The sequence below is a fragment of the Phaeodactylum tricornutum genome, chromosome 13 (assembly GCF_000150955.2).
Source record: "Phaeodactylum tricornutum CCAP 1055/1 chromosome 13, whole genome shotgun sequence".
NCBI classification, from domain to species: Eukaryota; Bacillariophyta; class Bacillariophyceae; order Surirellales; family Neidiaceae; genus Phaeodactylum; species Phaeodactylum tricornutum.
The window spans coordinates 558,676-573,063 of NC_011681.1; the positions used below are offsets into that span (position 1 = coordinate 558,676).

Consider the following 14,388-nt stretch of genomic DNA (forward strand, 5'->3'; position numbering starts at 1 on the left):
GCCATTTTCTGTCTTTCTTTGGTCATGGCGACAATGGCGAAAATCTACATAGATCCACCCTGACAGAAAGCAATTCAAACTTCGGTCCCAGTTCTGCAAAACAAACCGACGCAACAATATGAGATATGTACTTCCTTTCGTACTGCTTCCAGCGATACTACAACGTCAATCAATTGGAGCGGAAGTTGCAATTGACGCCAGCGGCACGATCGAAAAAATTGTAACGAACGCTGCCGGTACAACCGATGACGACCAACAGGCATTGTTGATTCGCAACGGCGTGGGCGTCGACGTGTCCTGGCCTACACATCACGAAGCAGAATCATTGAAATTGTATTCGGAAAGATACGATACATTTTTGAACGGCTGTGTTGCTCGGTACGGTGCCGATACTTGTATCGGCAGCGAACAAGACCGTATCGCCATGAACCGACGGCAACCGAGCTACATGAAGAACTTTACGTACGCTGGCTACGCCATGGTGGAAACTCCGCGAGTAGTAATGGACATCTTGACTTCGTTTTTCGAAAAGTACTCCGATGACGATTGGAAAGCTGAGGACTGGGAAGCAGGTGATACCTATGTGAATCATTGGGAAGTGGAAACTCAACTTTTAGATATAGGTCATCCGGAGAAAGGACTTTCTTCTGAAAAACAACAGACTCTTCTGAGAGAACTCCAGAATGTATTGACGCGATGGAGTGGAGTCGAGCTGATGGCTACGTCGATGTACGGAATTCGGTCTTACTTGGGGGGGAGCACTTTGGCACCCCACGTGGACCGTTTGCCGTTGGTAATATCAGCTATTGTCAACGTGGCACAAGATGTTTATCAGCCTTGGCCTCTCGAAGTAATCGGACACGACGGTATTGCCGTCAATATAACCATTGAACCAGGTACCATGATTTTGTACGAAAGTCACTCGGTCATACATGGGAGACCGTATCCATTGGAGGGGAGGTATGTATACTCATATACCGACATGTATTACAACCCATATACGTTCTGTGCTTTCCAATATATCTGGATAGGCGAGGGATGAAGACTGTACCTCGTTTATTGACTGACTCCTGCAAATATTTGTATCACAGCTTTTATGCCAATTTGTTTGCACATTTTGAACCGATCGGGTATACACAACGGCTGTCGGCAGAAATGGACAGCGGTCCCATGCGCAAGTCGGCACAAGAACTTTTTGAGGATGCTCTCGAATCAAGACAGCGCAAAGCTGATCTAGAAGAAGGTGAACGGAGTCACGGGAACCGACAACCAGTACCGACTATTCCGCCTTACCTTTATCCCGGCACAGAGGAAGAATCACGGTGGAAACAGGAATTTACTTTTCATAGGGATTCCTCTTCCGGGGACAAACAGAAGTCGGCTCGCACCGAAGGTGTCCAGGATGCGCATATTGTTGCTGCCAATGGTAACATGGTACAGCTCAAGGAACTTAAAGAACGCGATCCACAAAGTTTACACACGGCTGATTCGAACGGCTGGAAACCAATCCACGAGGCGGCCCGGGGTGGGAACACAGAAGTACTGGATTTTCTAATCACTGACGGCGCGGATCCCAATGAACGCACTAATGAGGGGAAAGGAGCGTCTCCGCTATGGTGGGCGGAACACTTCCTTCACAACGATCACCCCGCCATTCGATTATTACGACGGAATGGAGCCGTAGCAATCGGACCTAATCAGTAGTATATAATGTACAGGCTTATAGTGTTACATCGCTGAACACTGTCTACAATGACTTGCATAGAACTCGATTCCTGTTGACTGTGAGATTATTAAAAATGTGATCTCGCGTCTTCCTGACATATGACGGTCGAGACGTAGTATATCCGCTGAAGTTCCGGGTCACGGGGGACAACGGAATGTTGATATTCTGTTGTCAGCAGAAAACTTGCAGTGGGAATATCTCCGAATCTGGAAAAAGGGTAGTGGCCATTTATGTCCAAAGTATTGGATCTGTCCTGTATCCGAAGAACACGATTGTGAGCATTGTTGAATGGAGTGCACTGGAAAGGAGGCCACGTTTGACCTGGACGAGGACGGTCAAACGGAGTCAACGCGGCCTACCGATATTCGTGGCGCGACTGGTGACGCCAAGGTTTCTTTGGCGCAAGACAGCGACGGTGAAAATCCGCACAGTGGCGATGTGCGTCAAATTAAGCGGAAGAAACGAGCTCAACATGATGGGTCTAAGAAGCTCAAGAAGTCGCAAACGCATATACAACGCGTAAATGATCAACAAGAGCATAATTCCGCGCAAGTTTTACCGTTACATATTATTCCAGGAACGATTGCAAGCGAGCCAACAATGGCGCCTAGTAGCCTCGTGCGACTAGTGAAGCCGTATCTATATACCTTTCGGAGTAACGCCAAATTTCGCTGGTTTGGACGAACAATTCTGGACGTTTACGTCAGCGAGTTTGGGAGTTACCCAGAGTCGTACTACCGTACGGCAATTCAACAAGGTCGTATACGGGTCGGAAACGAAAAGGTGGATGTTGCATATACTATACGATCCAACGACGTGCTAACCCATACTGTACACCGTCACGAACCGGCCGTAGCGGTGTCCCAACCGCAGGCGCCATTTGTGAAAGTTGTTGCCAATTCGGAGACTTGGCTAGTGGTGGATAAACCTGGGACAATGCCGGTGCATCCTAGTGGCGCCTACCACTTAAATTCGCTGCTACCAATTTTGGAAAATACCTACGGAAAGTTGTATCCCATCCATCGGCTCGATCGTCTAACAAGTGGCTTGGTTATCTTGGGGAAAACCCCTGAAGCTGCGAGGCAATTGGGGAAGGCAATCAAGGAAAGAGACTCTTGCACAAAACTGTACATAGCTCGAGTTCGTGGTCGTTTTCCTTTCAACTGTGCATCACACGTTCCGAACTTGTCCAGCCATAAGTCATACCCTCCACGGTATGGAGAATGGTCTGTGCTCCAAGACATGGATGGCAAAAAAGATAGTACCGGTAAGATTCGCAGTCGAAACTGTCATGGCTATATGTTTGAGGATATAAAGGGAACGGTTCGAAATGATTTGACGTTGCAAACATTTGGTAGCAAAACTGGAGGTAGATTGGAGGACTGGTTGCAAGCTCTTGAATGCGAGGACATTTGTCAAACCAATTTCTCGAGCAATAGCTTTGTGTGGATGCGTCTCTGTTGCCCTGTACGAGTAGAGGAACCGAAAAACGGGATTTGCAAAGCTGGAATATTTGACGAACTCGACGATAAAACTTACCATGAAACAGTGAAAGCTGCCGAGACGTCTTTTGCCTTGCTTAAGTTTGATGCCAAGTCTGACTCGAGTGTGGTATTGTGCCGACCGGCAACTGGTCGCACCCATCAAATTCGGTTACACCTACAATACTTGGGCCATCCAATCGCAAACGATCCGAATTATGGAGGTTCTATGTGGTATTGTAACCCTATGGGAGTGGAAGCCTGCACAAACACGCAAAAAATGCTTGATGGACTGCGAGATTGTGGCGGTAAAAATGGAGGCAATACGTCGAAAGGCAACGTAAGGAAATCTAATTCAAATGGGACTAGTGAGACTAGTCTTGTGACAACCGATACTCCTGCAACTCCCAATGAAGTTGAACGTGCGACAGCTGGGAAGCATTTCTCTTGTGACGAAACAGACGAATGCTTTTTCAAACGAACTTGTGTTTGGTGTGCCCGTGGTCAGGGTGCAACTAATGAGGAACGGAATCGGTGGGAATTTCTGGTTCGAAGTCAAGGGATATGGCTGCACGCTCTTCGGTATTCTTTCAGTACGACAAACGATACTGTCACTTTCACGTCAAAGCAGCCGCCGTGGATTCTGTCTCCTCACTAGGATTGCAAGTACTAAAGAGAATATTATATACATTTGCAGTCAATAGGGTCACTAATGCTATCTACTAGGGAAGCAAGCTTTCCGATTAGACTTCCGTCAAATCTTCCTGGTTCGAGATTTGATTCATCATATCCGCAACGCTGTACTTGATGTTAGAAAACATACGACGAAAGTGCACCTCAAGAGCGTCATATTTTCCGTGTGGTTGCTGAATAGAGTTGTGAGTAATCTGGCAAATTTGACCCAGACGCACAATACGATTCTTCAATTCGTTTCTGCGCGATGTACTTTGTTCTTCAGAGAAACCCTTCTGCTTCAGAACGAGCATTTCGTAGACGCCTTTATCCAAAGGAACACCAGCATTGTCTACTTCATTTGCTGCAGGAATGATGAGGCCAAGCTTGTTTTTCTCACTTTCATCAACATTCAGACTGTCTATCAAAGCCTGTTGCTCACATAGGATCTTCTCAGTTTCAAGCCACATTGCTCGGGCTTCTTCATTCAGCGCTTTACCATCATCAGATTGTGAAACACGTAGGATCTGCTGGAGGGATTCTTCCCCTTCTTTCGCTGGAACACGGTCCACGACATGAAGAAGAACAGACAAAAATTCATTCTGGGTCGAGTCACTTTCCTTGTAGCTTTTCGTCTTGTTGTAACAGAAACGAATGTACATTTGTTCGAGTACGGCACACAGATGTACAGCCTCAGGCAAATATTCGTGAAGCTCCCAAACCATGCAAAGTACGTTGTGATCCATTGCCAACGTAAGGTCATCGTGCACATATCCAAGCCCTTTCACGACAGTCGTCGACATATCGCGATAGTGATCTGTCTCAGCCCCTTTGCAGAAGTCTTCGAGGCTCGTCTTACACATCCAATCCATCTGCTCTTCCGTCACCGTCGGGAAACAATGCTGGCTCCTCTGAATGCGACGTACTGCATTGGCAAAAGGAGATACTCCGTCGTCATGGATGAAGTGCTTTGTATCATCAGGATCGTTGGAAGCCGCGAGAGCTTGCTGGAGAACAATCAAAGGATAACGAGGTTCCTTACCGGTAACTTGACTGATCTGTCCCAGCATCAGGTTTTCAATGTATGGCCAGTCCATTCCGAGGTATAAGATATTACCCTGCACGTCCAAGCCACGTCGACCAGCTCGACCTTGCATCTGCTGCGCAATAAGAGGCGTAAGAGCGTCCCCCATATCACCACAGAAAATGCAAGTCCGAAACGGCATGTTTACACCGTAAGCGAGGGCATCGTCAGAGAATACAACCGCTAACCGGCCCTTTTGAGCAAGCATCTGCACTTGGCGGCGATAGCATGAGAATCCAACTTCGTTTGTATAGATGGCAATTCCACGACGAAGACCGCGAATCAAAGCGTGGTTGATATCGACGCGTTCGCCAGATTTCTTCATGTCGGCAATGATATCTTCGACCTCGTTGTAACCGAGACGTTTTCCTGCAGCAGCTAGAACGTATTTGTCGTGTGGTTTCGTTGTATCCTCTTGGAGAAGCGACTCATCCACAAACCCTTGTTTCGCTTCTTCCTCTGCCTCGGCTGCGTTTTCGCGGCTGGCCTTTCCAGCAGCAACTTTTCGCATCTGCGCATTTTTCTTAGCTCGTTCAATCAAGTCCCTGCGATAGCTCGGAAATTCTGCTACCTGCTCACTCTCTAAGCGATGTAAGAGAGTCTTGAACATGTTAAATGCTCCATACGTATTCAGTTGAAAAGCAACAGCAGGAAGCAATTCGCTCTGTTTCAGCTGTTCGAGAATACCGTACAAAGTGTCACTAACATCCTCCTTCGCAGTCAATGGTGGGGGGAGCTGAGCCTTACGGAGGCGTTCAAAGAGTTCGGGATGGGATTCAGCCAGCACCGCAAGGCGTGTCTTTAGACGAGTCTCGTATTCCTTTGTCTGATTCAACGTGACACGTTTGCTTTCATCAACGTATTGAGCAAAGAATTTGTCCGGGTCGTCAAGATCTTCGAGGACAGTGGAGGGGAAGATCGCCCGCATGCGCTTCCATAAATCCATGAGATCAGACGGAGTCATGGAAAGACCGCCAATCAATTCGGGCTGATTCTTGAGACGATCAGGAGTCATGGCCGCAACCGGATGCAGCTTGACAAGCTTTTGCTTAAGTTTCCCATCTTTCCCTTCGGCTTCGGCAATAACATAGCGCTGTAAGTTTATGAAGCGGGCGAAGTGCTCCTTTAGAATGACTTCTTCGGGCTTTTCGGGAACATCAACAGCCAAAGCGTCGATATGATCGTTGCGAACGGTACTAAACCAGTTTCGAAGCTGATTCGCATTTCCAATAGTGGCACTCAAGGCTAGCACCGGGCAGTTACAAGCCTTAATGATGCGCTGAAGAGCATCACCTTCAGGCCCATTCAAGGTATGGACCTCGTCAAGAACTAAATAATCAAATTGATGATAGCCACCATCCAATACCATGAACTCTCGTTCACCTTTTGTCATTTCCTCTCCAGCAACACCTCGAACTTTGCTGATGCTTCGTTCTAAAGCTTTGGGAGTTCCAATATACACCTGTGCATCACCGGTGACTTCTTGGAAGGTTATCTGATCCGTGCATACCGTGACATTTCCTTTGAAGAACTGATAATACGTGGAAGCAACTTGCCACACCAGGACTTCACTGGGAAGAACAAAAAGGACTGTACCTTTGGCGTTCTTACATGTATACGTGCTCAGCAAAGTCTTTCCGGATGATGTTGGCGCACAAACAACGGCAGACTGGCGATCATCAATGGCCTGGAGAATATCACATTGCCAATCTTCAAGTTTGAATTGACGGTTGTACCGAGACAAAGGGGGAAGACGATCCGGCATTTCCATCAACTGAAAGGAAATCAAGCTTTCTTTCCCGTTCAGGAGGCCACGGGCGTATTTTAGCGAGTCCTTGTAGCCTTCCTTCAGTAGATTCTTCAATGTCTGTGCATCGGTACTAAGAACAACCTTCTCGACTTTCTTGTCCGTCTTTTCGGTTTTAGGATCCTTCTTTGTCGGTTTTTTGTCCTTCTTAATCTCTTTTTTTGTAGAAGACTTTTTGTCTGACTTGTCGGATTCTTTCGCTTCCTTCTTGGCAAACTTTTCGTCCGAGATCTCGTTCATCGCCGCCTGAAAGGATGACATTTCTTCCAATGCCCAGAGAATGTCGAGAACTTCGGCCTCGCTCGAATGAACTTCACCTTTACGGAGGTCGGAGACGGCGATGTGAAGCATTTTCATCATCCGGCGAATCTTTCCGTTGGTTGTTTCGCACGATGTATCTTGGAGAGCCCGTAGGGTACCGAGGTTGGAGAGCTTTTGCAAATCGCGTTCGTGGTCTTTCTTGAGCTTCTCCACCGCGTTCTTTTCTTTGATGGAATCAGCGGTCGACTTTTTCTTCTCGCCGCCCTTCTTTTTCTTCTTGTCCTTTTCGGCCGCCGCAGCGGCAGCTTCCTCTTCCGCCGCTTCCTGGGTCGCACGGAGACGGCGATACTTTTCCTCATCCCACTTTTTGGCAGGGTCAAAGATGGAACCCTCCGGTGGCGCCATATCGCGGAGAATGATAGGAATGGAAGAACGCTGCTTGATGGTAATAAATGCCTTGCGCGTATCCTTGTCGAACGTCTAAAAGCGGAAATACAAATTCGTTGCGGCTAGATTAGCACGGGCAATCGTAGGAAACGAGAACGCCCCCCTGTAGCCAAAGCCCGAACGTACCTTGGCAATACCATCCTTGTACATGAGCGCCGTCTTGTCAACCCAAAAGACATCGAAAGTACGGATCTTGAAGATGAGATCATGGTCGGAGACCTCTGGGGCGGGTGCCCCAGCGGCAACGGCAACTACCTGGTTGGCGCTGGTACTAGTACCATTGTTGTTGGGGGTAGAAGACGCATTAGTCTGCGTCGGGTTGGGAACAAAAGACATGCACTAACTGCAGAAACTATCTTATTTTGATTCGTAGAGAGCAATGGAATTGCTTGCAAAGTAGAATGGATCAGAAGCTGTTACTGTAAAAGGAACAAGCCGTAGATCACTCGATTGTGACAATCCGAAATGCTGTTGAAAGCGGCACCAGTGCGAAAGCCCGAGTACAGACTCCCTGGGATATAGAACACGCACCCGTTGGAAGTTGCCCGAAGGAATACGAAAGCGACATTTGTGCAGGATCGAACGAGAGGCTACGGTAGGTTTCCTTGCGCGCGAAACCGCACAATCGCTTCCCATCGTCTGTAATCACCCGTCGTGGGGATCACTCGCCGTCATTTCGATCCAGGAGCCCCTTTTTCAAGGTTTCGGCTTCGCACTCGTTCTATTCCTCTAGGCTCTCCTACTCCGACCTATCTATGTCGATGGTTAGGTACCGGTTTGCTACTCGCATTCGATTTCCAAACAGCCATAAATTTCTACTTTTAACGCTGACAGTCCCTTGGACGTGCACGATAGTCCAGGACGACTATGGAGTTTTGATGAGGTGGGTCTGCCTTTGGATCGTTGTGGATTTTTTTGGTCACACTTTCGGGACAAATTGACATAAAGTTTGTCTCTGGATGGGTGTTGCTAAAAACAATCTTTTATTAAAGATAATACTTGAGTACTAATACTAGCTGGGGGAGAGGTTTGCGAATGAGATCGTTCCTTCGTTCCAAGCCTCGTTTTTTCTTCCTGACAATGAGAGATCGGCAAACTGAAGAAACAACCGGTTAAAAGTCGTTTAACCCGTATAACGGAGTAGCAAGCCGTTGCTACCGAGAGCCCATCCAGCGTTACCGTACTGGGGGAAAAACTTGACATTGTAAAGGTTTCCGGGGTAGGCATTGCCACTCTTGTCGAACTGGAACTTCTTGCCGCCGTCAAAGCTCACGTACATCGTGTTGGACCCACCCACGGCCCAGACTTCCTTCGGATTACGCCATGCGACGTCAGTAATGCCGTATCCACCAGTCTTGATGTCGGCCTCCTGAAAGTCAAAAACATCCTTGGTCAAGTCGGGTTCTTCCGAGCTAATGAAGAGTTTGCCTCCGTTCAATGTCATCCAGAGACCTTTTTTGATATCGCCTTCGACGAACCCCATGTTTTGAATCCGGCGCGGCGTACCTCTGTTGTGCGGGATCCAAAAGTCCTGACCGGGCTCCCAGGTTAAAAAGAAGTTACCACGGCTGGAAACGGCCAGGTAAGCGCCCAAATCGTCACGGACCTGATTAATAATACTTCCGGTAAAGTAGGAAGCTCCACTGACTCCACTGGAGCTGATTCGATTGAGTGTGGCGTCAATCGTTTCCTTAACTTGTGCCTTCCAGTTGCGGCCGGCGTTGTCCGTGACGTAGACGGCTCCGGAGGAAGTCGTCATTTCCGCCCGGCTGGGTCCGAGGGCCACAATCGCGGTAGGTTCACCGGGAAGTTTGGGCGACAAGGGAATCCGTTCCCAGGTCTTTCCCGAATCCTTGGTGTGCAAGAGAAGTGTGGGTTTACCGAGAACCCAGCCTTCGCCGTCTTTAAAGGACAGTACCTGAAATCGGTAGGTGACTTCTTCCTCCGGATCCAGGTTGGAGAAAGAACGGGCTTCCCACGTTTTTCCACCGTCGTTGGTTTCGGCAAAGGCACCACGCGCACCCACCAAATATCCGTGGGTCGGGCTGTCGAAATCAATATCGAAAAGCGTGTCCTCGAAAGGCAAAGGAACCTTGGACCAGAGTTGACTCGACGCGGCTTCGGCCGGAGGAGGCGTCACCAGACCACTCGCACTAGCGACGGAGACAACGGCGGCAGCCGAGGTCGTCTGTACAAAGGCACGGCGTGCCCCACTCGACTCGCTTTCGATCTCGTAACCCGGTGTCGTCATACGAAGCGCATCCGTGCGGGCCGTCGCCGAGAAGGTGTTCGGGACGAAGGCGGCGGAACCACTCACGAAAACGGCAACCAGCGTGAGGGAAAACTTCATGGTGTGGTTGAAAGTTCGAACGTGTGCGTTTGTGCTTCTGTTTATACGAAAACTGTTGGAGATGTTCCCAGTGGGTTGTGGTAACGGGTTAGACAGGCACGTTGCCAACAGAGAAAAAACCAGGTTGACCAACTAGCATCATCAGCCGTGGATTGACAATGAATCATCGTCCCACTCCTCCCGTGACATCCGATCGTCGTACGTGCCGGTGTGATTCACAGTCAGCGGGGGGACTCCCCCACATCCCCGAACGCCCAGAACACGTGACACCCAAAGTACGCCATCGCCGCGCCACTTCTATTGGATACCGCTGACGTGCGTGAGTCAGGAGCGCGTCCGAGATCCGAACTTCCGGGTATTTTGGAAAAGTACCCATTTGTGCCGTGTCCTTCCGTTTTATTAGAGTCCCGGATACTCACGAACTAATGGACCAATGAACTACCATTTTCACGTTTGAAACGGCATCCCGCGCTCGGTGCATCCCGTAAGCCACGCTTCTTCGTGGCCCCCGCGTTTTACGTTTGCCGCTCTCCTCCTTCTCTGGACTTTTTCGTTTGCGTCCACTTGCGGCGTAGCAGACCATGGAGAATGTAATAGTGATTGACGACAGCCCAACGCCTTCGGGCGTGAAGATTAGTCGCATCGGTAGCGGTACCTCCACCAAGACGCCGGCGCTCGTCCACAATCCGTACAAAAGAAAGGCTGGGTCGGGCGTCACCAAGACCTTCATTGGCGGCGCGGAGGCAGCGCGACGCAAAGCCAAAAAGTCACCAGGGAATAGAATCATGCGTCCCGGGGAGCAAGAAAAGCTGGATGAAGTATTGCCGCGGAAGATGAATCCCATGGAACGCTTCTTTGCGGCTATACTGCGATCGGCGCCGACCGAATTCGTCGCTTCGGACAAGGATGCTTTCCGAGCCGACCAGCTTTGGAAGAAATGTTGTAGCCGTGTTGGACTCGTTCCACCGACCAGTCCTATTCGGTCGTCCTACCGGGACGCCCAAACGCATTTCGCTGTCCGCGCGGCTCTAGTCCTCGAAGAAGCGCGGGTGGCAGTGGCGCAGCCCTTGGCCCGCAAGTTTCCGAATAATGCCCCACCCGGACGTCGGCCGGCCTCGTCTCCCGCTGCCATGATTCTTACCGCACACCTGGCGGAACGCCAAGGTAACAACGGGCACGTCAAAATATCATTTGTTTCCACTCTGGCCTTCACCAAGGAACAACTATTTCATATTCGTCCCGGTAGTGTCTTTGCGTTGCAACCCCGTGAGAGTGGGACGTCTCGTTCTCTTCGAGACTTGTTGCTCGGAGTTATTATGTCTTCCAATCGGGAGACCGTGGAAAAGAAACGCCTCTTTACCGTCACAATCTTTCGGGAGGCAGACCTTCCGATTCGGATCGAAGACGAAGAGTGGAGAATCGAGCCAGTGTGTACACTGATATCCGAATTGCGCTGTTTCGAGGCCATGGTTTCCGTTCCGCCACACAACATTGCCTTGCTTACCGCACTACTGGGTCAGAAAACCTCCAAGCATACCAAGTTTCCGGATTCGGATTTTCTGGATAGTGGCAGTAGTGACGACGATACCGAGATTATTGTGTTGGAACCGTCTACGGCGAAACCTCGGGACGGCTCTATCCAAGAATACTTTGCCCCCAAAATCCAGTCGCAAACGGAATTGCTACCTTTCCGATTGCCATGGCTCAACGAAACCCAAGAAAAAGCGGCTCAAACCTTTCTCAATTCGAAACCTAGCTCTATTACGCTTATTCAGGGACCACCCGGGACAGGTATGTTGAGACTTCGAGGAACAAAAAATTTCTCGGGTTGAATCGTTGCCGGATCGGGTTGGACTCACATTCACATGTATTCTACCATTGTACAACAGGAAAGACAACATTACTTGTCTCTGTCATTGCGCGATATCTCATGAAATTTGCCACTGTGTGTACTTCTAGTAAAAAAGAGAGCAGTCGTCGTCGAATTATGGTTTGCGCTCCAACCAACAAGGCTATTGCTGTCTTAGCCTCACGCTTCTTGGCGTCAGTTTATCCAAACGAAGATTCTTCTACTGTTTTCAATGCAGTAATGGTGGGTGATGCCGAAAAGCTTCTTGTAGACGAGCGAAATCGTACCGTGAAGTCCAACGTTCCGGATACGCTACCGCTCAAATCAATTTTCGTGTTTTCCTGGATGCAGGGTGTGGTACGTGCTTTTCTGTATGTACAATGCGAGATTCGTATAGCTCGCTAATATTCCCCTTTTTGCTGTAGATGGACGATTATCGCAGTATTAAAAACTTTTTTGTACCTGGCCAAGTCCGCGGCTGGGAGCGTGAGGACTTGTACAAACTTGCTCGCCGATTGGAGACTCGCCTCATCTCCAGTCTTCCCGGTATGCCAACATCTGTCGGCAAGCTAGCTTCCAAAATTTCCAACAGCTTGAAACGTCTAGAGAGTGGAGGTGCAGCGCACGGGATTGTTGAAAATATTGACAAAGTACTACAGCAGCTGAAGGACATGCCGCAAGATCACATCTATCGAGAACTGCTACTTTCTGCCGACATCATCTTTTGTACATTGGCTAGTGCAGGAGGCTTGCTCTTGCGTATGACGTCCAGAATTGATGACTTGATTGTCGACGAAGCCGCTGCTGCCACTGAGCCGGAGCTTTGCATTCCACTTCACCTTCAACCGTCGCGTCTTTTGTGTGTTGGGGACCCCAAGCAATTACCGGCGACTCTGCTCTCGCGCAAGGCTGTTGACCTGGGATTGAGCAAGAGTTTGCAGGAGCGTCTCATGTATGATTGTAAACAACAACATATAATGCTGGATGTGCAGTATCGAATGAACCCTCAAATCTCAAGCTTTCCCTCCAGATGCTTTTACGAGGACAAAATTCAGAACGGCGAGAATGTATCCAGTGCAATATACGAGTCTGGACCCTTACTAATGCAAGGGCGTCCTTACGCTGCTTTGCACGTGGAGGGCGTGGAAGAACAAGGGGTCGGCGGTTCGTATCGAAACGAGGCCGAAGCTCGTGTCGTTGTCGACTTGATAGATCAGCTCCGTACTCGTGCAGGTTCCAACAACCCACACTGGCACTCGACTGACCACGTGCGCATCATTACCTTTTATCAGGCACAGGTGGGTCTGCTGAAGCGACTCCTGCGTGACCGTGGACTAGGTGACAAGATTGTTGTGGCGACCGTCGACTCTTCTCAAGGTTGCGAAGCCGATACTGTCATTGTTTCCTTCGTCAGAAGTCCCAACACGAAAAATGCGGGCAACGAAATGATCCGCCACACAGCTGGCTTTTTGACAGACGATCGCCGTATGAATGTAGCGCTAACGCGTGCGAAGTACCAGCTCGTCTGTGTAGGAAATATTCACGGAATGGTGCGAATGGAAGGAGCAGTTACCTTACAAGAATTATCAGCCAACGCTCGAGAACGTGAGGTGATCCAGACCTGGCCGTTGGGCTCCCGAACGTCCAACATCAACGGTAAGGCGATTCACGATAAGCTCGATCTGTTTTACGGAGAATGTGACAATCGTAAGCGCCCTTCCAAAAAGATGCGGTGGTAGTAGGGCTCAATATTGAATACAGTTGGGACTAGAAACGTTTCTTACAGCTAGTTTATGATGAGCCTATACTAAATGTTATTTCTCCCACCAAGGCAACTCCGCAGCGAAAGCTATTATCTGACTGCCAATGCAAACTACCATTCCAAATCTTCGGGAAGCACGGGATATTGGAGAGGAACGATGCTTTCCTTGTCCTTATCTCTGCAAAAGTCGAAGAAAAACCCGTGTTATTGCCTTATATTAATTAATTCAACAGCCCATTGCGGGTTGACTTACCTCGGCAAAGCTTTTCTCATATCTAAAGCATCCTCAGGTAGTTCACCGGAATAGTAACCCAGTACTCTCCGGTATGTAACGTAGCCAAACTTATTATACATATCAATCGCTAACGTGTTGGAAGCGCGCACAAACAAATCCACAAAGTAAGCATTATACTGTTGAACGCTTAGCGTTTCAAAGTAGGTCATCAGCGTTTGTGCCAAACCCAAACGCCTGTATTCTGGTGCCACCGTAACGGCAGAGACATGACCGTGCCATTGCTTCCCTTCACCTTCGGCCTTTCCCAACACGTAACCCATAAGCGATCCATGGGGAGATTCCGCCACTAAAAAACAAATTACAAACACCGATATTGTGAGAAGCGGTAATGATGATGGGCATCACTAGCTTCGCGAATATATTGACAAACTTACCAACAAACGATTCTGGCCATTTGGAAAGGTATGCCATGTAAAACGAACCGTTGTATGTTTCAGTCTACAGAATTGTGCAGCTGTCAGGGTTGAATCGGTGTAGGGATAGGATGAGCCAACGTATGCGAAACGGAACAGTAACGTACCAGGACATCCAAATTGATTTGGTTGAATTTTAAGAGATCGTTCAGTTGAAACTGCCGGAGAGTTGTCATGCTAGAATAGCGCTTGTTCTGTATTTCAGGCTTTCAGAACTGTTATCTGGTGTTGGGCGTCTTTG

General features: G+C 48.9%; 6 protein-coding genes across 6 annotated transcripts; 3 read left to right on the forward strand and 3 right to left on the reverse strand.

Moving 5' to 3' along the window:
- Positions 1–88: 88 nt before the first annotated feature.
- On the forward strand, positions 89–1,704 carry PHATRDRAFT_47410 (predicted protein; the record flags this gene model as incomplete). Its single annotated transcript, XM_002181546.1, has 2 exons — positions 89–960; positions 1,092–1,704. Exons 1-2 carry the CDS (start codon positions 119–121, stop codon positions 1,702–1,704), a joined length of 1,455 nt encoding a protein of 484 aa, XP_002181582.1. The 5' UTR covers positions 89–118.
- Positions 1,705–2,326: 622 nt separating this feature from the next.
- PHATRDRAFT_14067 (predicted protein) lies at positions 2,327–3,427 on the forward strand (the record flags this gene model as incomplete). Its single annotated transcript, XM_002181547.1, has 2 exons — positions 2,327–2,987; positions 3,276–3,427. Coding segments are annotated over 2 exons (813 nt in total), but the record flags the coding sequence as incomplete, so codon positions are not given.
- Positions 3,428–3,869: 442 nt separating this feature from the next.
- Positions 3,870–7,933, reverse strand: PHATRDRAFT_47412 (predicted protein). The gene is made up of 2 exons (XM_002181717.1): positions 7,605–7,933; positions 3,870–7,511 (listed from the first exon to the last, which is right to left on the reverse strand). Exons 1-2 carry the CDS (start codon positions 7,812–7,814, stop codon positions 3,951–3,953), a joined length of 3,771 nt encoding a protein of 1,256 aa, XP_002181753.1. The 5' UTR covers positions 7,815–7,933; the 3' UTR covers positions 3,870–3,950.
- A 518-nt stretch (positions 7,934–8,451) lies between these two features.
- PHATRDRAFT_47413 (predicted protein) lies at positions 8,452–9,976 on the reverse strand. Its single transcript, XM_002181718.1, has one exon. The coding sequence runs from the start codon at positions 9,826–9,828 to the stop codon at positions 8,602–8,604; it is 1,227 nt and encodes a 408-aa protein (XP_002181754.1). The 5' UTR covers positions 9,829–9,976; the 3' UTR covers positions 8,452–8,601.
- A 1,782-nt stretch (positions 9,977–11,758) lies between these two features.
- On the forward strand, positions 11,759–12,735 carry PHATRDRAFT_14090 (predicted protein; the record flags this gene model as incomplete). The annotated part of the gene is made up of 2 exons (XM_002181548.1): positions 11,759–11,848; positions 12,169–12,735. Coding segments are annotated over 2 exons (657 nt in total), but the record flags the coding sequence as incomplete, so codon positions are not given.
- A 705-nt stretch (positions 12,736–13,440) lies between these two features.
- PHATRDRAFT_28723 (predicted protein) lies at positions 13,441–14,376 on the reverse strand. Its single transcript, XM_002181719.1, has 4 exons — positions 14,255–14,376; positions 14,109–14,172; positions 13,693–14,020; positions 13,441–13,617 (listed from the first exon to the last, which is right to left on the reverse strand). The coding sequence occupies exons 1-4, from the start codon at positions 14,321–14,323 to the stop codon at positions 13,551–13,553; spliced, it is 528 nt and encodes a 175-aa protein (XP_002181755.1). The 5' UTR covers positions 14,324–14,376; the 3' UTR covers positions 13,441–13,550.
- Between the last annotated feature and the right edge of the window lie 12 nt (positions 14,377–14,388).